The sequence below is a fragment of the Grus americana genome, chromosome 7 (assembly GCF_028858705.1).
Source record: "Grus americana isolate bGruAme1 chromosome 7, bGruAme1.mat, whole genome shotgun sequence".
NCBI classification, from domain to species: domain Eukaryota; kingdom Metazoa; phylum Chordata; class Aves; order Gruiformes; family Gruidae; genus Grus; species Grus americana.
This window is the reverse complement of record NC_072858.1, coordinates 16,445,633-16,470,345: the sequence shown is the minus strand read 5'-3', so window position 1 is coordinate 16,470,345 and position 24,713 is coordinate 16,445,633. Positions and strand designations below refer to the sequence as shown.

Genomic DNA, 24,713 nt, shown 5'->3' with positions numbered 1-24,713 from the left:
GCAGGGTCAGGCTCTGTGTTTGTATGTGCTGTAGAAAATGGAACAATTAAGATTAAACCCATTAAATTTTAACAGGTCTGGAAAGCGTTTTATTACATAATAAACAGGAGGGATTAGCCATGTCGGGCTTTGCTGCGTGTGTGCTGGCAGAGCGGTTCCTTGCTGTCCGCAGCACTTGGTGTTCCTCTGGGCTTGGGGACCTCCCTGCGCTGCCGCTGGGGCCGGCCCGCTGACAAACACCCAGGGCTGGGAGCGCAGCTGCACGCTGGCTCCCGTTCCTGTCCAGCATCTTCCCCCGAAGCATTCTGGGTGCAACGCTTTTCTTAGCCTGAGCAAAGCCTTTTCTAGAAGAAATTTCACAAGTTATTCAGTGGCTATTTCTGCAGCGTCCTTTGGGGAGAGAGAAGCCGTCGTGCTTCTGTACAGGCATGCTGGTGAAGAGTGAGCGGCCGGGCTGGATCTCTGCAAGGTGGTGACACATGTCTCGTCTTGGAAACAGAGCTGATAAGTTCCTCTTGTTTAGGGCATCTGCCTGGCAGCCAGTCCCCACTTCCCTCCCTGCTTAATCAAGATCACTCTGGCTGCAAGCAGGGCTTGTTCCCATGTAGATGAGGCCGTCCTGGGCATGGCTACCCCTGGAGGCAGCAAATCTGTGCCAAAAATGGCACACAGCTGCAGGTTTTCCAGGGTGGTTTTGGGGTAATTGGACTGAGAAGGGATGCAGAAACAAGCTTTGGCAAAAACTATGCTGCAACCTTGCCTGAGCGCAGGCGTGGGGCAGTGCACGGGCAATTGCCTCTCCGTGGTGGCACTCGCTTGGCTCTGCTGGCATTCATCTATAGGGGCTGCCACAGGCTCCGAGGGGCACCCACAGCCAGGGGCTGCTGCCCGGCTTCATCTTCTCAGCCGTAACTCACCGCCGGCCAGCTCAGCAGGGTTGTGCACAAATATCCCCCTGCCTTGCAACAACCTGCAGCTGGGGGCTAGGGAGGAAGACAGGGGCTGGGGAACCTCATCCTTTCTGTCTCCGCTGGGTAAATACAGGAGAAGAGCCTGGCAGGCTCAGCCGAAAGGCATTTAGCACGCTGCTTCCAGAGGCCACCACGGGCCAGCTTCCGACGCTGTGGCGGGTTTTTCTCTGGAAGTGGAACGGTTGCTGTGGGTGGGGACTGTGGCATGTTCAGGGGCAGCAAAGGCAAACAGCTCCCTGGCTGGCTACCACGCCTGGAAAGGTTAATGGTGGAGCGTGCAGTAGGACTACGCACTTCTAATAAACACCCATTCTTTCGTTTTCCTTTAAAATACTTTTCATATTTTACCATGGCTGCTCGTGTTGCTCCCTCCTGCGACAGCTCCTCACCGACGGCCGCTGTATAAATAGAGCAGCCCCTGGGTCCCGCACGCAGGCGGGCAGGTGGGAGATTTGAAAGCTTCTGTTAATAGTTTATCTCTGAGTCCGCCTAATGAATTCTCCTTGTAATTACTGCACAGAAATTGTTAGTGTATCCTGATGATTCAGAACTTTCTAACAACAACTCTGGACGAAATTATAAACTGTTTTTCTATCTTGGAGTGGAGACTTGAGAGAGGACTCCTAATTGTTCTTGTCCCTTCAAGGGCCAAAGCTGGATTATCCCACACGGGCTTCTCTGCAGACTTGTTTTTAGTCTATCGGTGGGCTCTCTGCCAGACCAAAGGGATGGGGAACTCAGTTTTCCAGATTTAAATCCCCCTCCTCCACCCTTCCACTCCACTTACACCTCTAAGGAAGAGCATGGATTAGAAAGGATTTGCCCTCATGGGGCTTTGGTTTGGGTTTGTGAAGATCTGTCCTTAAAAGCTTTGCCTTTTTTTTTTTTTTATCCCCATGTAAACCTGACTCCCAGCTTTACACCAGGAATGGGCAGAAGTGAGGCGCTGTGTTGTTCAGAGCGCAGAGATCTCCCATTTCTTTTGAAATACCTGCCTTTAAATGGCATTTCCTCTTGGAGACAACGGCTTAAGGAAGGACAAGCAGGTGGGGATGGGCGAGGGCGCTGTTTCGGGAGCACGGCACGGCTGGACCCCTCTTGCCATGGTTGCTGTACTTCAGCCACACAAGCAAAAGGCTGAATGGGCCCAAGGCTCACCCAAAATGCGTCCCTGTGCCAGCAGTGACAGGGCAACCTGAGTCTCTTGATGCGGCTCCTGGCTTGTCCCTGTGCCACTGATGTCCCAGCGCACTGGAGGCTGTGGGCAGCCCAGCATGGCTGGGATGCTCTCCCCAGGACCCATCCTGGTGCCTTTCTCCAGGACCCATTCTCCACTGGGACTGACCCATGCAATGGTGTCGTGTCAGGCCAACAGTCCCAGAGCACTGGGGCTGTGGTGAAGGCAGTCCGGTAGTTAGCACGGGGCCAAGGCAGCTCTTCCCTTCCTCATCCTCCCCTTTCCCGGGGAGGCAAGAGGCCACGCTGCCGGCCGTGCCCCGTGCCGCTGGAAGCGCCGACGCCTGTCTGGCTGCCGGGACACCCCGCCGGCCCCATCCCAGGCACGTCCCCCGCACCCGGCAGTGGCGAGCGGGCACCGTGCCGCATCACGGGGCCGCCGGGGCCCAGGCGCCCTTCTCCAAACATCCCTCCCGCCGCGCACCCACGGTACCCCCACGTCCGCCCTGCGCACCCGCCCTTGCTGACGGCGGGGAAAGTAGGAGCCGTGTCCTTGCGCTGACCTTCGCCTGACCTTCCAGTAACGCTCGAGAAACCCTCGGAAAGGCTTTCTCATTGTGCAGCCCCAGGGTTTCCAGGGAATTAGTCAGCAGGCTGGAATTGTGCTCTGTGTATGTGACCCCCCCCGCTCTCCTCCCCCCCCGCCTCTCCCATCTCTGGAGCCGGACCGGTCCAAGAGATATGTTGCCAGGGTGACAGCGAGGTGTGATGGATGGACAGAGAGTGGCTGTGGAGTGGCAGGGCCGCTGGTCAGTAACCCAGGGCTGTGTTTATAAGAAGGAAGAGGCTGTTTCCTGGAGCTAACATAATGCAGCTCTAAAAAAGGCAGGGGAAATACATCATGCGAGGAGAGCGCAGCCCTGGGAGGGGAGGGCCGCTGGGGAGCCCAGCACCAAAGCGAGCCTCCAGGTCAAGGTGCCTTTGACAGGGGCCTTTTTTATAGGCCATTTGCGTGAGAGTTCGCTGCTGTTTCTCTGCAGCCCTGACAGCGGCTCAAGGCCCAGCCGGGGTTTGGGGAGGGTCTAATCTAAACTCGCCGTTTTCCAGCCCTTCTCTTGCAGGACCCGCTGATTTATTTGGAAAATAAATAATCGTCGCTGACTATTGTTTCATTGCTGCAGAGTGACAGTCCCCCCGCCTTGGCGTGGGTCCGTGCTCTGTCCCGCAGCGGACACTCGGAGGTGTGGGGAGCCGGGGAAGAACCCTGGTGCAGATGGAGTGAGGGGCTGAGTTGGCAGCCCCCGTCTGCGCGCGCCTCACTGGGCGATGCTCATAGCCTCGGTCCCTGCATGGGCTGGGGACCCGCTGCATCACTCATGGCACTCGTGGTGCCTGGGCTCAGAGCTGGGACAGAGGTGACCAGCTGGAAAGGTGGGGGAAATCTCACTCTCCTTCCCAAACGCCAGCCATAGCGGTTTTCCTCCCTTTAGCCGCGCTGCAGGTGTGCAAGGTCCTTATGCCTGGTGCCAGCATCTTCTCTCCTGCAGGGCGAGGGGCTCTGCAGCCCCGCACACCCACTGCTGCCACAGCTGCGGGGTGGTCCTCGTGCCTCGTGTCACCTCTGAGCCTTGCAGACCCAGCCGGAGGGTCTGGCCGCGGGAGAAGCGGCAGCTCCCGGTGCTGCAGACGGGGGTTTCCACTCCATGCCCGGCAGCGCGGGAGCTGAGCCCCCCAGGTGGGCTGGGGCACCGCCGCTCCCTCACCCCTGCTGCTGCTCCCGGTGCTCTGCCCTGCCCTTGTGTCCTCTGGGCCTTAATCATCCCAGCTAATCGGGATTTAAATTAAATTAAATTTAAGCACTTCAGAAACAATCTTCACCAAAAAAAAAAAAGAAAAAGGAAAATACCCACTCTCATTTGGCTGTAAGTCCCACCATTTTCTAGGTAGACATAAATTGCTTCTACTACAGCTGAAAAATTATTGAAAAGTTGAAAATATTTTCCTCTTTCTTCTATTCATTTTATTCTTCCAACCCTTCCAATAGCTGAGCAATTGATATTGCACTTAGGGTTTTTCTTTTTTTTTTTTTACAAGAGTGCCAAATCTTTGAAAAGCGTCAGCGTAGGGAAGAAAAGATGAGAAAAGAGAGGAGGAAAACTAGCACGAATGTCAGGTGGTCTTCAAGCAGCTTTGGGGCAAGGGAGAAAATGAGGATAAGGAAAACTTAAAACCACAGCGTTTCCAAACTTCAAACAGCTTTCTGGTTTAGGAAACTGAAATAAAAAAATTGTTTCAAAATATTCCATTGAAAAGTGAAATGAAAATAATTTCCATAGAATAGTTTTCAAGCTAATTAATTTGTGATAAGAAAATTTTCAGTAATTTTTATAATGAATAAGTTTTATAATTTATTTTTCACATTGTTAATAATAATAATTCTACCTCAAAATAATAATAAAATTCATCAATTTCCACCTTTCCAGCAAATATCTGGGTTCAGTCCTGTCCTCACTGCTGTGGGAGTAATTTTTTTCTTTCCAGTGGAGCCTCATTTTTGGCTCAAGTTTTTGCTTTTGCCTTTTTTCTTCGGAGGAGTGTTCTGTCTTCAGTGTTGTTCATGCTTCCCCTGCTCTAATTCGTGCAAATACTGCCACATGCACAAATTCCTCAATGAGTTCAATATTAATCAGCAAATATTTTTTTTTCAGCTTAGCCTGATCACTGTCTAAAAGCCACTTTCTAAATAAGTATTTGATGAGTATTTGTATATTTAATGTTTGCATTGTTCTAAGTGACTTTTAACATTAGGTTCTCTCACCCGCTTTTGGTTCAAATTAGCACGTTCACACGCACTTACATCTGAATTTGCATTCAGCTCAGATTTTATACAGCTGTATTGAATGACTTTCAAAACAAAACAATCCATATTTTGGAGTTATTTGGTTTTGTCTGACATATCCGTCACAGCTGCCGGTGCGAGGGAAGGCAATCCATGCTCCAGCAACCCGGAGCAGCGCTGCCTGGCCAGGGGGAGTTGGACCGCGCTGGTCCCCGAGCAGCCCCAGCCCCTCTGCATGGGTGTCGTGGGGCTGCCGAGCTGCAGCCCGCTGAGATCAGCCGTGAGCGTGGGCTGCTGTTTTTTCAAAACACTGTTTATTACCGTTTCCATGACCAGTTCTTGCTGGATTTGCATCAGCCCCTCGTGGCACCGCCGGACATGCTCTGCCCGGGGGGGAAGTGGGGCTGGTCCTGGGGGACGAGGGGGGGGGGCTCATCTTTCCAGCTCTGCAGATTAGGGCCGCCCGGCTCCTCTGCGAGCCTCCCCAGGTGGCCATGATATTTCTAAAGGACTTGTCCATGTGCCGCAGTAAGCTCATTAGCTAATTCCCTTATTACGCAGCATCAACTGAAGCATGTGTGTTTGGGCTTCCAGGCAGCCCCTCTCGCCTTTCTCCCCAGCTCTCCTCGCCTCCTCATTACTCCCTTCTCTTTGTTTTAGCTAAGGCGGCGGGTTTTTAAAAGTCCCCTTGGCCCATCCGCTTTCTGTGCACACTCATCCCTCCCTCACCGGTCCCGGTCCCAGGGTACCCCCAGCCAGAGGGGCTGCTGCGGGCTGAGGCTGCAGTGGGCAGGACCCTGCTTGCCCAGCGGTGCGGCACGGTGCTTTCGCCTCTGCCGAAGTGGCTTTTCGGGCCCGTTCACATTTCCGTGTCAATCTCGAGCCCGGCTGGGCAAACGTGCTGGGGGTTTGATTCAGACAAAGCGAGGCGCCGGGAGGTTCCTAGGAAGGAGGCTGCGGTGTGAAGCCGACGCAGTGGGATGCTGCTCTTTCCGGGTCACCCTGGTTTTTAAGAGGGTCAATGGGGTCTTGCATCATGCTTGCAGGGAGACGCTGAGCTCCTTGCCCCGACCCTGAATCCAGCGTACGCTATCCCAGAGCCAGGGGGTCAGAGCCCGCGGGGCCAAGTCTTTGCCCCCAAACACGGGGAGCCTGGGGGCCCTCTTCCCTCACCGCCTGCTCCGGGAGAAGCCCGGTCACAACCCCTGCCCGGGGAAGAGGGATGGAGCCGGCATCCCACCCTCTTCCTTCTGGGGGGCCATATGCTGCAAAATCCACCTCGCACCGGCGCTTTCCGGCCCTCTGTGAGAATGTACAGTTTGTGGCTCCTTCATTGACTTTGAAGAATGTCCCTTTATTCACAATGTTATTTCCTTTAATCACTGTGAGGTTGCAGGAAATCTTCTTGGAAAATTGTTTCAGATTGGCTGGAATCACCATACTGTCTCAGGGATGGAAAACTCACTTGAACTTGTTTTTATTTTACCCTAAAAAGTCACTGTCCCCAGAAGGTTCAGATGAATTTGGATAAACATGTGAGTTCCGAGGATTTAGTTGCTGTTGAGCAGTTTCCCCTGTCCCCTTTTTTTTTTTTTTCCCAAATGAACCTCTGTGGCTTTCAAGTTCCTGAGCTTTACTCAAGACCAGGGGTGCAGAACTGAAGGAAAAATGGGCCATTGGCACAAACAGATTGAAGACAGGCAAATACATCATTAAGGGACACAACACACGAGTAGAGATAACGAGGCGGTAAGTGACAGCTTTGGCCATCAGCTAAGAGCCAAACCAACAGAATTTTCTTCTACTTGAGGATATCTATGCTGGCTGACACAGGAAAAACAAGATGTGCTAAGTCTCGACTTTCACAGGAGCTTAGTTCCATTTCCACATGAAATTCTTGTGAGCAATGGAGAAACATGGTCTAGGTGAACGTGTGGCTACATGAGAGCACGGTTGACTGGAAAACTGTATTGAAAGGGCGGTTACCAGTGCTCAGCCCTCAGAGAGGGTCTGGTCTGGGTCTAGGGCTAGTCAGTGCTTTCATCAGTGACTTTTACCTGCAGCAGCAGTCTGGTAGGGCCTGCAAGAGTGCTTTTCTTGAGAAACTGGGGAAATCTGAAATAAAACTGTCGGTAAGAACAAATATAAGAACAAATATGAGCTGGGGAAAATCAACATCACAAGCAGCAGCTGGGGAATGAGCAAGGCTGCTCAGTGGGAAAGTAGCTGGAGGTGACAGTGGGTCCTGCAGGGAGCATGAGCCAGCAGCATCCCAAGTGAGAAGAGTGAAATCAGGCTGGGACGTATAAACAAGGTGTTTGTAAGACACCTGATGTCATCCTGCTGCACTTACAAAGTGTTAGCCTGAGCGCTGAATCCCACTTGGGGCTCAGTGTTTCAAGCTGCGGTTCTTGGAGAAGGCCCAGGGAAGAACGAGATCAGAAATTCAGAAAACATGACATACTGGAGAAGGCTGAAGGACCAGGGTAGCTTAGTATCAAGACGTAGAGACTGTGGGGAAATAAGATAAAAGTCTTTAAATGCATAAAGCCCTGCTACAAAGCGCGAGATAATGGGCTATTCCTTGTTTTCAGGGTGGGTAGAAGAAGAAGTCATCAGCTCACCCTGCAATGACTGTGGTAAAGGAAATTAAAACTTGTTTTTCTTGGGAGCTGTCTTCACCATTAGAGGCTTATTTTAGGAAGAGTTTAGACAAAAGCTCCACCAGGAAGAGTTTGCCTTGTTTGGGGGCAGGCAGACAGGCTAGGTGACCTTTCAAGGGCCTTCCAGGCTTATTTTTTATAATTCTGTGAATATGGATACTAAAAAGAGAGAAGATCATTTTGCCTCTAGCCAGTCTATTCGGGACTGGTCCTTGCCAGGTGTGTTTTGCTTCAGCTGTGGATGTCATCCACGTTTCCATCATCTCCATCAGCTTTTTTTTGTTATTCTCTCCTAAGCATTTTTTTTTCCTGTCCATTTTTTCCTCATTTCTGTACATCCCTGTGGTCCTCCTTTTCTTGGAATGGTCATATGTCTTGTGTGCCCCCCCGCAAGCAATGCATGGAGAGACCTTCTCTTCCCCACCCATTGGTCTGTATGCCTATACTTGGGATCCAAGAGCATCCCGGGGCAGACCCCCATCTCACTCATGACTTTGCCTGGTGACAGACTCCTGGTGTTGCAAACTCATGTCTTGCTCGTGGTTTCACTCCCATCGCAGGGCCCCTGCGGGTCGTTCGTGGGCTGGGTGTTTTTCTTTTCCTAAAACAGGACTAGCAACTGTCATCCCCCTCCATCTGTGGGTTTGCAGATGTCAACTGTTCGGTGTTTATGCTGAGGTCGTGCAATGGGAATTTTTCTATGCATATTAGTAACACGATGTATTTATACTCACGATGTTTAACATCGTAGTTAGTTATTAGATCACCTATGCTGATCTCCCCGACTGCCTTGTCTTTTTACTCTTTCTAGATCCACATAACTTGGGGTTTTGCTAATGCACAAAAGCATCTGGTCTGGAGGAGCGAGGGAGTTCATGGTTTGGTCTTACTTAATCACTGATGGTTAATCTGCTGGCTAATCAGCATTGCTCAGAAAATGTATGTCATATTTCTTATGCAGGTTTGTCTGGCTTTTGATTTCCAGCCATTGATTCTTGTTCTGCCTTTTTTGGCTGGAATAAAAATGCTTTAGCACATGGTATTTTCTTACTATGAGAGTACTTGTGCATAGCAGTCAAATTTCTTAAGCTTTTTTAAGAAGAAAACAGGTTGAGCTTGATTCTGTCACTGTGGGGTGCGTTCTCCTGCGCTTCTGTCTTTTCTGTGGCTGTTTTCTGCACCCTCTCTCATTTCACAGAATAATTTTGGCCTCGAGCTCTGGCGGTACAGCCCGCTGGCCGGGCCTCGATCCACCAAATTTTGTAAATGTCTGAAGACGCAGATCCCACTGCCTCGCTATGCCAGCACTCAATTTTTAACCTGTATTTTGTTGCCCACTTTCCAGCCCACACCTCCCCAGTCTGGCTGCAAGGATGCTATGGGAAATGGTGAAAATGAGGAGGTGGGGGTATCACACCTACAGCTCTCCATCTACATCTTCTTAAACTGAGGCACCAGGCTAGTCACGGTATCTCAGGGCTGGCATCCCATCCCCTGCTGCGTAAGACACTGCTTCATAACTCCCGTCTGCTGTGCTCCCTGCTCTGATGCCCAGGACTGCATTCTGATGTGGTCCTAGCATCGAGCTTACATCCATCTGCTCACCCCTGGGACCCCAAACCAATCCCACTCAGCACCAGAGCCCTGCCTTAGCCCCTGCCACCCAGAGGGACAGCCTGCTTTCTTTGCTGACACATCCAACTTGGCATTCGGTTCAGTCAAAACCCACGACCGGGTGACTCCATCCTCTCTGTCACGTGCCAGACGGCAGCCGCAGTTGGCAGCAGCGAGCTGGTGCTGACTCTCAGCTCGCCTGTGCCTGTGTGGGTACCCGGAGCCCAGCGCTGACCTTTCTTGACACCATTTCAGCAACATCTCCCTATTGAAAATGACTTTTGGAGACTGGTCGGGGTGTAGGTATTGGGTGGGCAATCAGCATTAATTAGGGCAAATACTGAACCAGAATATTGTTAAGCACCTTGCAGATACCCAAGGGTCTGACACTGCTCCTTGTTTCTCTGAAGCCATTGCTTTTGGTCCTACAGGCAGCTCGAGTCCCTGCTTGAGTCTCACAGTCGAACCTCTTTGTTTCCCATTTTCAAGCAAGATTTCCTCATAAGATGCTATGAAGACAGCTATGGACTAATAATATCTTCACCATATATGGTGCATTTCATCGTCGGTTTGGAAGCGTGCGTTACCCTGCATGCCGCGTGCAGCCAGCTGCTCACCAGTGAGCATATTATCCAGCCCAGCACGGCTGCACGCTGTGGAGACCCAAGGCTCGGGTACAAAACCAGGTACATTTTGGCCAGGCCCCTGCTTTTCCTTCCATGCTATGTCAACGCTGGACAGGTTTGGCCTGTGCAGTGCAGATGACTGTTAGTGCCTACTTGTGTTTTTATAGTGTAGCATTTCAAAGGGCTGGTTGCAAGGAGGTGCATGCACATTTCCTGTACGTCTGGCCAAAAATCCGATACTTGAGAGCGCCGGGGAACCCTACAGTTTTGCAGAACATGCCATTTAGATGTTCACAAAAGACAAAACCTTGCCAAAACCTGGGGAATGGCGTGGAATGTGCCAGCATTATTTTCCTACTCCTGGCTTTGCTCGGTTTTATTTCTTACTCTGCCCCTCTGTGACTGTCCATCTGGCTTGTTCCTGTACCACGTGGGTCCCAGCCCAACGAGGGATGCTGGTGGGATGTGCCCCAGCTGGGATGGAGGGTCAGGTTTAGCCTTGCTCTCTGACAGTGACTCGGACATGGCCAAGGCGTGAGCGACTGCACCAGTGCCGTGTGACACGTGCCAGGCTGGGGGGCTGCAGGTGCCCGGCTCTGGAGGGCAGGTACATCCCCATCCAGCCATGTTATCGGGGCACCTGTTCGTGCAGGTCAGCACAAACTGCTCAAACATACCAGGGGCTCTCTAATGGCCAGGAGGGAGGACAGACCCGGTGCTTCCAGGTCTCCTGTCATGACATCCGCCAAGTCCCCTTCCCGCACTAATCTTGTCCTTCTATCCAAAACAATTATGGAGGGCTTGTTGTTTTTGGCACAGTCCTTTATTTACAAATCCCATCCTGCTTATAGCTCATGGTTTCATTATCCTCTAGATGTTTACAGAGCTCCTTTTCTTAATATTTGTGCCATTATTTTACTAGGGACCCGGGTGAGACTTTCCAGACAGTAATTGTCTGGCTCATCCTCTCCCCCACCAGCTCTTTCTGCAGAAGTGCACATCTCCCTGCTGTCCCTGCCTGCCCGGGGTGCCCGGTGGGGCAGGGACGGGCAGGACTGTGGGCAGTAGCAGAGGGGTGTCCCTGTCTGAGGATGCAGGGAGGGATGTGCAGAGGGGGCAACTGCCCCGCTGTGCCTTGCTGCCTGCACCCCGCAGCCCCTTGTTGCTGCACCTGGGTCACTGATGTCCTCCCATAGCCTTGAGCTCCTGATGAACACCTCCCATCTCCCCTTTCCCCTACACCCTTGTGCTCCCTGCTGCCAGGCTTAGGGCACGGGTGCGTATCCCTGGCTGGGGAAGTAGCCCCTTGGCGGACTTTTGGCTGGCTGGGGACCATGTCCTGGGAAGGCAGACGGTGGCAAACCCAGCGCTGGGATTTTGGGGTCATTAGCATGGTGCAGATGTGGGTCGGCAGCTTATGCAGCGCATCGCTCTGATGCTGGTCCCTGCCCCGGGCCGTCTGTCACAGGGGCTTGTTTAACCTTCTTTGCCACAATATCTCGCAGTCTTTAATCTGTTTATCCTCGTAACCCCACTATGAGGTGAAGGATAGTTATCCTCATTTCAGAGGTAGAGAACCAAAGGGATTCTTTTCAAATGTAGATCAGTGTTTAATGATGCAGAGATAAAGATTTTAAAAACACGCCTGAGACAACAGGCATATGGCATGTAACTGAGCTGGGTGTTTCTGCAAATCCCATTAAGCTCCTCTGCCTTTTTCAGCTGGTGCTGGTTTGGGGCAGACCTGGTGCAGGGACCCACAGAGGTGCCAGGCGGGCTGCAGCCTCCCAGTACCTGAGCCAGGCACAAGCCGGGCATGGGGAGACAGAGCTGACCCCGTGCCTGCCATTCAGTTTCCCTGGGTGTGCTGAGGGTGTGTAGTGCCACAGCAACTTCTCCTCAAAGCAGACACTGAAACCTGAATTGCATGAGTGCATATGAGCCTGTTTATGCTGCACATAAAAGTGTAAGGCAGGGAATATGAGGGGATGCTTGTGCAGCATCCCTCTGGCCGTGCAACACAGGCAGCGCTGAGCCCGCTGCACCACTGAATGAGAAGCAAGCAATAACATCAGGCTCTCTTTGCTGTCACTGCCTGGGCAATTGATATCTACAGTCATCTGGTTAAAAACCCCGAGCCGTGTTTTCTGCACAGTGATCCTGGTGGAGGTGTCACCAGCTGCCGCACAGGCCCTTCCCGGCGGCTGGCCGGCGGGGTTTGGTGCAGGTCTCCCTGCTGCTCCTGGGCAATTGTTGCTGTGCTTGTGGGAATGCGGCGGCTTGGGCTGCGCGGAGGTCAGTGCCTTTGTCTTGCTGCGGGGAGTTTATCTCTGCGGATCTTGCCTGCTTTCCTGGGTCAGGCTTCACCTCCGCTGTTATCAGCAAATGCAGGAACAGCCCGGTCCAGAGCTGGGCTGCATAGGAACCTCTCGACCCCCTTGCAGGGGGAGGCAGCGGTCTCACATCCCTCCCATGCTAATGGGCACTGGCCAGGCCCGAGCCCGAGGGCCAGGGATGGGACGTGCATGGCCCCGTGGTCGCTGTTCCTGCTGTGCCACTTCGGCAGTGCTGTTCCCGTGCACCCCGGCAGCGCTGGGCACAGGCAGTGGGCACGACGGCGTGCCAGAAGCAGCCCCACGCTTGCAGCGCGGCTGCCTCTTTTGCAGCAGCGGCTGCAGTTGGCAGTGAAGGAGGAGGCAGCAGAGCCGTTGGGGCCCTCCCTGATCTCATCTCCTGTTGGGTCTTCCACCCCAAACACAGAGGGGACAGATCCCCACCGGCAGCACCGGCAGCACCGGCAGCACCGACTCCCCCTTCCCTGCCGGGCTGCCCCATCCCAGCGCACCCTCCCCTTCCCAGCAGCTCCGGCCGGACCCCTCCAGCTGTCTCCACAAACCCAAACCATTAGCATTTCCTGTTCAAACATTTCCAATAAATAAATGGAGACATCATGCCACAAGCCCGCAAGTGACCCAGAGGCGGGTCCGAGGCCGGGATGGACACGACCACCCAGCGCCCGACCCCCTGGCTGGGCGCCAGCCCTGCCTTTGTTTGAATTCCCGGGTGAGTAAGCGCTCGGCTGACGCCAGCCAAAACGCCGTAAGAAATTATTTTTTATATTAAATAAATTGTTTTCAGTAAATCTGCTCCTACAGCAAGGTCCAGTAGCTACCCGTAGCACCAGGCTCCCTGCAAGGGAGCTAGAGTCCTCTTTCCTGGTCTCATCCCAGCCATGCCGGGGCACACGCCCTGCCTGGAGGGGTCCAGCTGGGACCAGCTGTGCTGCAGATGCCTCCATCCCGTTGGCCCCATGGGTGCAGCTGGGCTCCCGCAGCTGCCTGGCAGCCTGGGCACACCATGAGCAGCTCCCTGTGACACATCAGGTATCTCTCTCCCGAGGCACAAGCCAGGCTCACTGGTGGAGGGGGCAGAGGCTTGGGCAGGGGGTTCACTGCCTCTGGGGGTGGCAGGTATCTCCCCACATCAGACCTCCCAAAACAGCTTCCTTGGCTGTGCAGAAGCCCATGTCTTGACGTAACAGTGCCTGTCCTGCTCCAGGGCTGGGGATGCTTGGGAACCAACAGCCCAATCTTTTCTCCATTGGTCCTCTGCAACTTTGGGAAACCATCTTTAATGCATCAGGGTACCAGGCGTCAGCACATGGGCAGGTCACAGTCCGTGGGATGGTCTCCTGATATCTGCCAGCAGGTGCTGATGCAAAGGAAAAGTTAGGGGAAAGCAGGTCTCTGAAACACACTTTCCTAGCCCCAGTGGCTCGTCCCATGGCGAGCACCAGGTCCAGTCCATCCCTTGCCCCTTTCAGGGCCAATGCTCCTCCAGGGTGCCTGTGCTCCTCCTGGGTGCCTGGGCGACAAGCAGATGCAGAGGAGGTGAGCATGGCCACGGAGTAAGTCCTGAGTGGCCCATGGGCTGCACTGGGACTCCAGGGACACCAGGACTAACGCGCAAAATGATTTTAAATAGAGAAATGGTGAACCTTTGGCTGTGCCCAGGCAGCAGCGATGGCAGGAGAGGTTTGAGCCTGACTGGGCTGGTGGATATGCTCCTCGGGGGTACACAGGCTTTGTCCTTGCGGCTCTGTGCTGCTCTCTGGCTTTTAGCTGGAAGCAAAGATGATGGATTTGGAGCTAACCAAGCTCTGTCATGGTGGCAATTAGGAAAAATACCAGGAATATAGCTTCCACTAATTTTACTTCTTTTTTTTTTTTAATTTATGTTTTGCTGAAGCCAAAACTTCCTGCAGGAACCTGGTGTTTAAAGGCAATTTTTTTCTGTTGAAATTTTCTGAAACATTTAAAGAGGTTGAAATGTTCTTTGAAAGAGAAGATGTAGATGTGCTGCTGCAGTAGTCTTCATTCAGTGAGGTGTTATGGTCTGGCATTATAAGACTTCAGAAACTGAAATGCAGTGAAGCTACATTTTAAATAAATTGTTGTATGGAGAAATGTTAAAGTCTTTTCTGATTTGGAATTATTTCATTTCTTAAGAGCCTCTGCCTTGCTCAAGGGAAATTCCTGTTGCTCCCACCTACAGCAGGTGAGAGAGGAGGTGGGACAATGAGTCAGGAAGCAGGTGGCCGCCACGGGCACAGTGCCCAAGCAAGTGGCTACCAAGCACCTGAGCATTCCCCTGCAGCTCAGCAAAGCATGAACTGATTTTTATTGTGCCGGTGAGTGAAATCCCTGGTGCTCCCTGTCTGTATGTGTAGCAGGGCTGGGGGGCAGGAGGGCAGAGGGTGGGTGCTGCAGGGCAGCGTGGCCAGGGGCTTGGCCTCGGGGGCACCCGTGGGGCTATGCACGGGTGCTGCCCTGTCCCGGCCACGCTGAGGGCTGAGCCACTGCCGGTGCCCCGGTGCAGCAGGAAGGCAGCGGCGGGGCCCCCTTCCCAGCCCCTGACGGTGCCCCTCGGCTGGACCTGCGGCCCCGGCTGCCACCAGGGCTTGGTGCCATCAGCACTTGCAGGTGCTGACAGACGGACCCGGCGAGGGGCTGGCCAGGGCCGGAAACTCCTGATCCCTCTTTATCTGCCCCTCGCCCTGCTCCCTCGTCTCCCCGTCATGCTCTCTGTCTCGCCTGGTATCTCACACTCCTATTCCTGCACCTCCCCAGCTGCTGGGGGGCTGCCCACCCCTTGCAGCACCCCGTGGCCAGACACTAGCCCTGGGCACCCTATCCCAGCCACAGTGTGGTGTCCCAGAGCCCCAGAGCACCTTCTGGCCTTGCTGCCTGAGTGAGGGGAGGCACCTCAGGTGCCCCTGTCCTGTGTCTGCACGCTGAGCATCAGCCACAGCAGCAAGCAAGCGCCTGGGACAGGGCTCTGCGGCTGCGCTGTGTTGCAGGTTGGAGTGGGAGGAAAGGATCAGGCCCAGCTCTGCATCATCATGTGCACTGAGGAGGTCAAGGAGGCTCGCTGCTGTCTTCCTCAAATGTGCCGTCCGCTCCCAGGCTGGGGTCCAGCTGGGTACCGGCTCAAAACCAAGCATGAACCTTTCACTTGGCTCTCCTGGCATCCCTGATCCCCATCGCTCCATTGCAAACCTGCTGCCCCAGCTGGGCAGGGTGGTGGCAGGGGGGGTCAGAATCTGCAGTTAATGTAGCTGCCCCTAAACGCACTGCCAGAGATCAGCTAATCTGATAATTACAGCAACAAAAGCCATTTAGACAAACCATGACCTGACCCCGGGAGCTTGGAATGAAAACATTTTACCCTCCTCTGTCTGGATCCTGCACTGAGAAAACATCTGTATTCAGAGGACGGCTGGGAAAACAGCCCCCGTGCAGCACCCACTGGGAATGGCCACAGGCGGCTCTGCTCCCTGCCCGCACACTGCCTGCGCCCAGCCTCAGCCTGAGATGGGCAGCACCTTGGGGCAGGGCAGCATAAACCCTTGCCGTGATGCCGGGATCAGCATCAAGGGCGCCCCTGCACTGGGCAGGGCTCTTTGGCAAGGAAGAGGATGAGGTAGAGGCCAGAGGGGTGCAAGGGTGGACCTCACAAGGGGGAGTGAAGGGGACGGGGTGAGTGGAGCTCATCTGCACCCTCCCAGAAAGGGCTTTTTCCAGGCCCACGCAGGGCTTGACAGCACAGGAAGGGCAGCACCTGGTCCCCAGCGGTCCCTGCATCCCTGCAGCAGCCTGAGCTCTGCAAGAGCCAGGATGGCTGCCGAGCCCCCCCACCTCTGGCTGCCAGGAAGGGCTGAGCGTGGGGGGCCGTGCCTGCGTGCGGCGCGGCAGAGCATGCCTGGGGGGCTCCTTTGCTATAGGTAAGGTGTGCAAGCCTTCCCACTGAGTGGCAGGTCATTGCTGGCTGTCAGTCGGAGGCAGGAGATGAAGGGAGGGATGCCTCAGGGCTGACTACCATGTTTCTCCTGCTTTTACATACATTTTGGTGGCACCCTTTGTGTAGGCTGGGGAGATGAAAGCGCAGGGCCAGAGGGATCTTGCTAACGCACAGCCACCCGGCTCGGGGGCCTGGCGGCCTGCTGCTTCGTGCCTGTCTGTCTCGTTCCTGCATCTGTTCCCAGCAGAGCCCCGCTCTGCGCCGCCAAGGGCACGGGACGCCGGCCGGGCTGGGGGCAGCCAGGCGCACCAGCAGGTAACTCCTGCTGGGTCAGCGACCCTGGCCTTGCAGGCATGGGCAGCGGCATGGACGGTCTCCACCAGACCAGCAGTATTGAGCTCAGGCTGCCCAGGAGCCCCCAAGGAAGGGGAGCAAGACGGTGTTGATTTGGGGAAACTGCATTTTTTTCCTGCGACTGGCACTGCTCAGCCTGCTCCGGCAGTCCCAAGCAGTGGCTTGGTGCAGCCAGCTTGGCAGGCAGCACCCCTGCACCTTTGTAACTTCCCTGCTCTGCACTGGGAAAGGGCTTGGCCATGTCCCCAAATATCCCGGTGCTCTTTGGAGAGCAGTAGGATTAGAAACCAGTAAGTGCAGTGAGAGCCTGCCAGTCTGGGGACTCCCCAGCACTTCTGTCTGCTCCAGAAATAGGATGCTCTAAGCAGCCTTGGTTGGCTTTTCCCATCACAGCATCGCACTTGTGCAGTCCTTAACTCCTCATGAGCAGAAGACATGAGTCACCCTGCGGTGGGCTACCCCCATTTACCTCTGATGCCCTTGCTCAGCATTGCAGCGTCTCTCGTTTAGCAGCATCCACAGACCTCAAGAAACCCAAGTGCTCTCTTCATCTGGTTGGGGTTAGAGTTAAGGTTAGGGTTAGAGTTAAGGGTAAGGTTTGGAAATGCCCTCGCAGCACCCTGACAAAGTCAGGCATTTGCAGGGGCTCACAGCTGTTGCAGAAAGCAGACCTGAAGCCTTTTCTGGGTTTCTGCTTGGCCTTTTCTCAAGGTCTGACAGAAGTTCTGTCTGAGGTGGGCTAAAAACCCCACCAGGGCCAAGGCTTTGGTCTAGTGCTACTGTCTTGTTCCTCTGCCTTTCCAATTACACTGTTTTCTCCAAAGGCAGAAGCTTTGGCATGCTGCTGTGCCGCCGGGCAGCTCTGCCTCTTCCCTGCTCCCATGCTAAGCAGAAAGTGCACTGGGCAGTTCTTCCAGGTGCTGCCCGGAGCTGGGGGAGGTGAGGGCTGTGCCCCCGGGCTCCCTCGCAGGCAGCCGGGCTGCGGAGCCACCTTTGGCATGGGAGGAGGGCGAGGAGCCAAACTGGTTTTCAGAGGGATCTTGGCTGGGTTAACAAAGGGAGTGTATGACACGGGTTGTCTGCAAAAGCGTTTGGGGACACCATGGCCTTTCCCGTCCCGTATCCCCGTGTTTTATGTCACGAGGGGCGGGGGGAGGGGGTCGCGCTGCCGGGGCTGTTGTTCGCGACGTCCTTCCCATTTCCCTCGAAGCCTTTCCCAGATGCTGCAGGATCGCGGGCGGATTCCCACAAACTTCAAAAGCCGCTTGAGACAGGCGGCGGGTTCCTAACGGAGCCGGCCACGCACCGGGCGGCAGCGAGCCCCCTCCCCAGGGCTGCGCGGGGGGACCCGCGGGTGGGATGCTCGGGCAGCCCCTGGCCGCCCCCCGCCTGTCCCGCCAGGCCGGGCCGGAGCCGGTCACTCCTTGCGGTGCCTCTCCCCGCCGGGGCTGCGGGATAAGCGGCGGGGCCGCACGGAGCGGTCCTACCGGCGATGCGCGGGCCGGCTCTGCCCTCTGCCGACACCCCCGTGCACAGCCGCCGCTCCCGGCCGGGTGCCGCTCCACCGCGCCCCGCGACGGCATCGGCCCCAACGCCCAGGGTCCCCGGAGGTCCCCGCACGGCTGGAGGGAGGGTCCCGGGCGGTGGGCGGCCCTCAAGGGCCACGGAGGGTCGGGGGCACCGTGGGAAGCGCTGTGCCTGCGGGACCGATGCGGAGTTCGGCAGCAAGGCGCCACGAGAAGTTCCCTGCGGATAAGTGCAGTGCCGTGCGCTCGGGGAGAAGGGGTCCGCAGTCAACAAGTGATCCCTAACGCTCCCCGTGGGCCAGGGCAGGGCTCGCCTTGGCGGCCGTTGCCGCCGGGCAGAGGCTCTGGCTGGGAGGTGAGACACCCCCAGGTGACCCCGGGGTCTCCCCGGGTTTGGGAGGGTCTCATGGGGCCGCCCCCAGTGCCTGACCTGCGGGTGGCTGGGAATCGGGAAAATGCCTTAAAAACCCGGGGCAGGTGCACCGGAGGATCCCCGTGACCCGCCCTGGGGTGGAAGCACCCACCGCCCTCAGAGCCGTCCTTGTCCCGCACCCGGGTCACCGCACCCCTGGGACCACCCCGCAGCCCGGGCACCGCACCCGGACACCCGGGCGCGGCCCTCCCGGCACCTTCCTGCACCCCCCAAGCGCTACACCCGGGCACCATCCTGCACCCCCGGGCACGGCCCTCCCGGGGCTGTCCCGCACCCCGGCTTTGCACTCCAGGGCTGATCTGCACCCGCACATATGCTGCACCCCCGGCTCCCCTACGGGGACCGTGCCATGCCCCCCGAGCGTTGCACTCCCGAGCACTGCCGCAGAGCGAGCACTGCCGCAGAGCAAGCGCTGCCTCGGGCACGGCATCCCCAGCAGCACCCCGTACCGCGGGCATCGCGCCCCGGCACCACCCCTCCCCCCATCACTGCAGCTCCGGGACCCCCCCCACCGGACGCTGCACCCTCGCAGCCCCTGCGACGGCTCTGCACCCCTGCGCCGCGGCCCCGGGCCTGCCGGCACCCCCCGGCCATGCAGCCGGCACCCCCCGGCCAGGCAGCCGGCCCGGCCCCGGCCACACGCGGGCGCCACCGCGCGCCCCCGGGCGCTGCATCCCGAGGCGGCCCCGCGAGAACCGTCCGCCCAACACGCGCGCGCAGAGGAGGGGGCGGGGCCGGGGCGGAGCCGGCCACCAATAGTCAGCGCCTGCGTCTCCGCGCCGCTCGCGTCACCGGGCTCGGCGACGGCCGCCGGCCGGTGTCCCCGCCGCGATTGGCTGCCCGCGCTCCGCCCGAAGGGTTGCGGGGCCGCCGCTGGCTGGTGGCGGGGGCGGGGACGCCGGCGGCCCGCTGATTGGCGGCGGCGTGCGGCGGCCCCGCCCCGCCGGTGAAGGTGAGCGTCTCCTCCAGGCGCCGCGCGCTGTCTGTAACGGAGCGGAGCAGGGCAGAGCGGGCTGCGCCGCCATGGCCGCCTCCATCTTCACCGCCGTCCCCCGCGCCCCGCCTGTCGCCGTCTTCAAGCTCACGGCGGACTTCCGGGAGGATGGGGACTCGCGGAAGGTCAACTTGGGCGTAGGCGGTGAGTCCGCGGCCGCCTCTCCCCGCCACCCCCGCACCCCCCCCCCCCCCCCCCCCCCCGGCCCGGCGGGGCTCCTCTCCGCGGGGTAGGCCGGCCGGTGCCCCCGCGGCGGGCCCTGCGCCTGCCCGGGCGGCTGGGCGGCAGCAGCGGGACCTGGGCCCGAAAGGTCACCGAGCAGCGGCGAGCGCCCGGCTGGGCGCGGGGGAGGGGGGCAGGCAGCGGGTCACCGGCAGACGTCAAGGTCGTGGGGGCGGCCCCGCGCTGGCCTGCCCGCCGTCCTCGGGTGTCGGTGCCCCGGGTGGGCGCCTCCGGGGGCCGGGAAGCCCACAGTCCTCCCGGATGTGGAAGTAAGAGCTCTCCCTCTCCTTGTAGCCTACCGCACGGACGAGGGACAGCCATGGGTCCTGCCGGTGGTGAAGAAGGTGGAGCAGATGATCGCTAACGACAACAGCCTGAACCATGAGTACCTGCCCATCCTGGGCCTGCCCGAGTTCCGGGCCAACGCCTCCCGCATCGCCCTGGGTGATGACAGCCCCGCCATCAAGGAGAACCGGGTAGGTGTTGGGCAGGGAGCGAGAGTGCTCCTTGCTCGGAGAGCTGCTGGGACCCCTGGGGTGTCTCTGCAGCAGAAGAGCACAAACGTGTGGAGTAACTGCATTTTGGTAGGATTTGGAGACTTCTCTGACATGGTCTATACTGGTTGTAAGTTACTTGATGAATGTGAACTTGAAGCTGTTTGTGCAAGTAGTCATAGTTTTTGGGAAAGACCGAACATGGGCTGTGATTGGAATTTGTTTTTTCCTTCATCTTTTAATGGTTGCCCCACGGGGAAACTGAAGTCACGTAAAAGACCACCTTTCCTGAAGTAAGCTGCTAGTAGGAATCTGCTCTGTGCCAAAAAGTAACAGGAATAACTGGGATCTATTTATAACTATAGAAGGTGTCAGGACAGGCCTGAGTGCTGAAGGAGGTTGAAGACCACTGGAAAAGGGGATGGTGTCCTGGCTGGGGTGACCCCAGGGAGCACATCTGGGATCTTGCCTTACTCTTGCAAGTGCCTCTGTTCCCTGCGCACCGATAGCCGGGTTGACCTGGGTGGACCCTGCTGGCAACTGTCTCTGTTGCAGATTGGAAGCGTTCAATCCTTGGGCGGGACAGGCGCTCTGCGTATCGGTGCGGAGTTTCTGAAGCGGTGGTACAATGGAAACAACAACACGGCGACCCCCATATACATCTCTGCTCCATCCTGGGGTGAGTGCTGTGGTCGGTCCTGCTGCCTCCTTGCAGGGAGCCCTGTGGGTCTGTGGGAGAGGGAGGAATGGAGGGGCCTGGGCAGTGAGAGAGGGACCTGTCCCTGGTGGGTAAAGGAGGTGTATTTTGGTGACGTTTAGGGAGATACTGGGACTGGAGAAGGTGGCTTGCTGGAGATGGGGCCTGATTTTCTGAAAAGTGGTTTTTTTTCCTCAGAGAACCACAATTCTGTGTTTGTGGATGCTGGCTTTAAAGATATTAGAACCTACCACTACTGGGATGCTGCCAAGAGGGGTCTGGATCTCCAGGGGCTGCTGGATGACATGGAGGTGAGTCAAACTGGCATGGAGAGGGGTTGAGCTGGGTGCTGTGCTGTCAGCAGCTGCCTGGGCTCATGTGTGCTGTGCCTGGAAGTGAATCTCTGTGAAGGAGACTGCTGGTGCCCAGAGCAGCCTGGAGCCTCTCCCTTTGCTGTGGGTGTCCACTCTTGTCTGCGTGTCTGACCAAGACCTGCTCTCTCCTCAGAAAGCCCCAGAGTTCTCCATTTTCATCCTCCATGCCTGTGCGCACAACCCAACAGGCACAGACCCTACTCCTGACCAGTGGAAGCAGATTGCTGCCGTTATGAAGGTATGGGCTGCTGCTGGGGCTAAAGCAGTGCTGAGGGGACAGATAGCTTTTGAGCCAGCCAGAGCACTTGCATCCGAAATGGACTCCAGAGAATAGCATGAGATGTGGCAGGACCTGGAAGAGTCCTGCAGGGCAGGTGTTGAAGGGAGAGGCTGGCAGGATGCTGGTTGTCTGTGCTCAGAGGATAAAAGCATCCCAGTTCTGCTTGTGCCTCCAAGTTCTTGCTTTCAAGCTCTGGAGCATGGGCTGCAGTGGGATTTTTCATGCTGGAAAGATTATCCATGGGCACCTGCTTTTCACAGGTGCTGGATAGTAGGATATAAGGTGGTGCATTTCTTGTGCCTGTGTCCTCAAATGCAATTTTCTCCTGCATTTGACCTTTTGACCGCTTCAGTCTACCCCAGTAGAAAGAAAATATCTTAGTCCGGTGTTGATGGACCACATTTCCTTTGTATTCACCCAGAAGCCTAATCGTCATTTTTCCCCCCTATGGGGACAGTGGGGGGTAAAGTGAAGGTTGTGGGGAAGGGGTTTCCCTCTAACACTGTTCCTCCTTGCAGCGCCGGTTCCTGTTTCCGTTCTTCGACTCGGCGTACCAAGGTTTTGCCTCTGGCAGCCTGGACAAAGATGCCTGGGCTGTGCGATACTTTGTCTCCGAGGGCTTTGAGCTCTTCTGTGCACAGTCGTTTTCCAAGAACTTTGGGCTCTACAGTGAGTGTCTGGCAGTAAGCTGGCCCAGTAGCATCATACCCAGACAGATGGGGCTGGCATGCTGGGGGTGGGGAGAGCTCTGCATTGCCATGATGTGTGGGACCGATGGCTCACATCTCTTGGCTTGTCCACAGATGAGCGTGTGGGGAACCTGACCGTGGTGGGGAAGGATGCAGACAATGTGCAGCGTGTGCTTTCCCAGATGGAGAAGATTGTGCGTACCACTTGGTCCAACCCTCCCTCGCAGGGAGCGCGCATTGTGGCAACTACACTTTCTTCCCCGCAGCTCTTTGCCGAGTGGTACGTGTGGCCAGGGCTGGTGGGAGAGGGCAAGGAGGGAGGGAAGCTGTCTCCCTGCGTGCCAGGCTTGGCCAGGTGCCTGTCCTCATGCCCTGCTTCCTGCCTGCTGCAGGAAGGACAATGTGAAGACGATGGCAGATCGGGTCTTGCTGATGCGGTCAGAGCTCCGGTCTCGCCTGGAGTCCCTTGGGACCCCGGGCACCTGGAACCACATCACAGAGCAGATCGGCATGTTTAGCTTCACGGGGTTGAACCGTAAGTACCAAGTGGCCTGGTGAAGGGAGGATTGGGTGAGGGCAGTTTTGCTGGGGGTGAACTGGGCTGAAGCAGTCAGACAGGAATCTCTTGGGGACCTCACTGGAGTCCTGGTATCACTGCCACTGTGATTAGGCAGGGATGAAGCATCTGGGAGCATTTTAGTCGCCAGTGCTGGAAGTTTTCTGCTTGTGAAAGATTCAAGCAGCCCCGACTAGTTCTTTGGGCTTTTCTGAGCTGTGGGGTCACTGCTCTGACCTATGTCCAATTGTTTCCCCAGCTAAGCAGGTGGAGTACATGATCAAGGAAAAACACATCTACCTGATGGCTAGTGGGCGCATCAACATGTGTGGCCTGACTACCAAGAACCTGGACTATGTGGCCAAGTCCATCCATGAAGCTGTCACAAAAATCCAGTGAAGCACACGAACAACCAAACTTACATGAAGTCACCAAAGCTGTAGTGTGTAGTCCATGTTCTTTCCCTGCTCATGGCTTGCTTTGTCCCACACCTCTTGGGGTTTAATAAAGATGGGAGCAGTAGCTCAATCAGGGGTAATAATCTTTTGACCTTTTTGAAATACCCCTTGTGATATGGTAAGCCAGTGCCCCCAGGAGGGTGGTAATGGCAGCACGAGCCGCCTTGCCTCTTGTTTGACTTACAGCAGCCTGTTCTTCAGGCACTTCGAGCTGCACCTTTGGCACATCCAAATCAATTCCATGTAACTGATCAGTTTGATCTAGGCAAAGTCCGGTGCCTGTGCAATGTGCTGTGGGATAACAGCCCAGTCGGTTGGGATCTCGTACGGCTTGTGAACTAATGTCACTCAGTAGTGTTTTTGGGGAGAAGCAAAGCTGTTGCTGGCTTTCCCCCACCCAGTTCTGAGCCTTATGCAAGCAAACATTCGTAATTGTGATAATTGCTTCTTTGTGTTGCTGACAGAAAATTAAACCTCCCATCTCTGAACACTACCCCTGCCTTGTGTGATGTGCCTTCAGGCTCTGTTAGCCTCTTCCCAGGCTGAGGTTAAAGCCTCAGCATCATGGTTTGTCCACTGGGCCTGAGCTTGTTTCAAGGCTTTCCTTTTCTCCCTCATGGTGTGTTGTATCTCTGACAATTAGTTGCTACTAATGGGGCACAAGCCTTTTGGGAGAGTGTAGTTGACAGCTCTTTGTGACTGTGAAGCTGACTGGTTCCTCACACATCCATCTTGTGTTCCTCTTTCTGTGCCCCTGCCCTGTGCTGTCCAGCCTATCCTGTCCATCTGTACGCATTTGCTTTCTGGGTGGTTGTGTGTTACCCATCCATCTGGCCATCCCTCCCTGGCCCACAGCTCCTGGCCTGCCACTAATGCGTCAAAAAGCAGATCTTGTTCCTCCTCCTCAGCAGGCCCCTGGTGAACCACCACCTACTCCCCCTGGCTTCAGCAGGGCCTGCCAGCAACAGCCTGAGCTTCTGGCACTGAAAAAGAGGTGGGACCATCTGCTTCTGCTCTCTACTCACTGTTTGCAGATCTATATGTGAGCTGATATTACCACCTTGATAGAGCAGCCTCCTGCCAGGATGTTGGTGAAGAAAGGGGAACAGCCCCTTTCCTTGAGTCAGTTAGTGATAGTCACTGCTGCCCTGATGGACTTTGCTTGTGCTGCAGCTTAGTGAAGGTGAAAATGGTACCTTGTTCCCTTGCTGTATTTGTAGAGAGACAGTGCGTGGGGTCTCTTGGTTGTCCTTTTCAGATTAGTGTCCATGTCACGTGAGAGAGTGAGCCAGAAGCAGCCTTTCCTCTGTGCAGGGGAGGAGCTTTTTCTCCTCTTTGTGTGCATCCACAGCTGGGATGATGGGGCAGTGGTTAAAGGATGACTTCTAGGGGTGATTTCAGGAGGGGTTGAAGGAACCAACTCTCCTTTTGTTATTTCTGACATCTA

General features: G+C 56.0%; 1 protein-coding gene across 1 annotated transcript; it reads left to right on the top strand.

Annotated features, from left to right (window-relative positions):
• The first annotated feature begins 19,264 nt into the window (after positions 1 to 19,264).
• On the top strand, positions 19,265 to 23,759 carry GOT1 (glutamic-oxaloacetic transaminase 1). The gene is made up of 9 exons (XM_054832171.1): positions 19,265 to 19,640; positions 20,013 to 20,194; positions 20,768 to 20,891; positions 21,108 to 21,220; positions 21,417 to 21,521; positions 22,082 to 22,232; positions 22,367 to 22,532; positions 22,645 to 22,787; positions 23,068 to 23,759. The coding sequence occupies exons 1-9, from the start codon at positions 19,526 to 19,528 to the stop codon at positions 23,205 to 23,207; spliced, it is 1,239 nt and encodes a 412-aa protein (XP_054688146.1). The 5' UTR covers positions 19,265 to 19,525; the 3' UTR covers positions 23,208 to 23,759.
• The last annotated feature ends 954 nt before the right edge of the window (positions 23,760 to 24,713 follow it).

Bases quoted from the DNA above. Each gene is read 5' to 3' on its own strand.
- GOT1 (XM_054832171.1), top strand. From the start codon at position 19,526: ATGGCCGCCTCCATCTTCACCGCCGTCCCCCGCGCCCCGCCTGTCGCC. The intron at 21,522-22,081 runs GTATGGGCTGCT...TCCTCCTTGCAG, and splicing joins AGATTGCTGCCGTTATGAAG to CGCCGGTTCCTGTTTCCGTT. The intron at 22,233-22,366 runs GTGAGTGTCTGG...GCTTGTCCACAG, and splicing joins CAAGAACTTTGGGCTCTACA to ATGAGCGTGTGGGGAACCTG.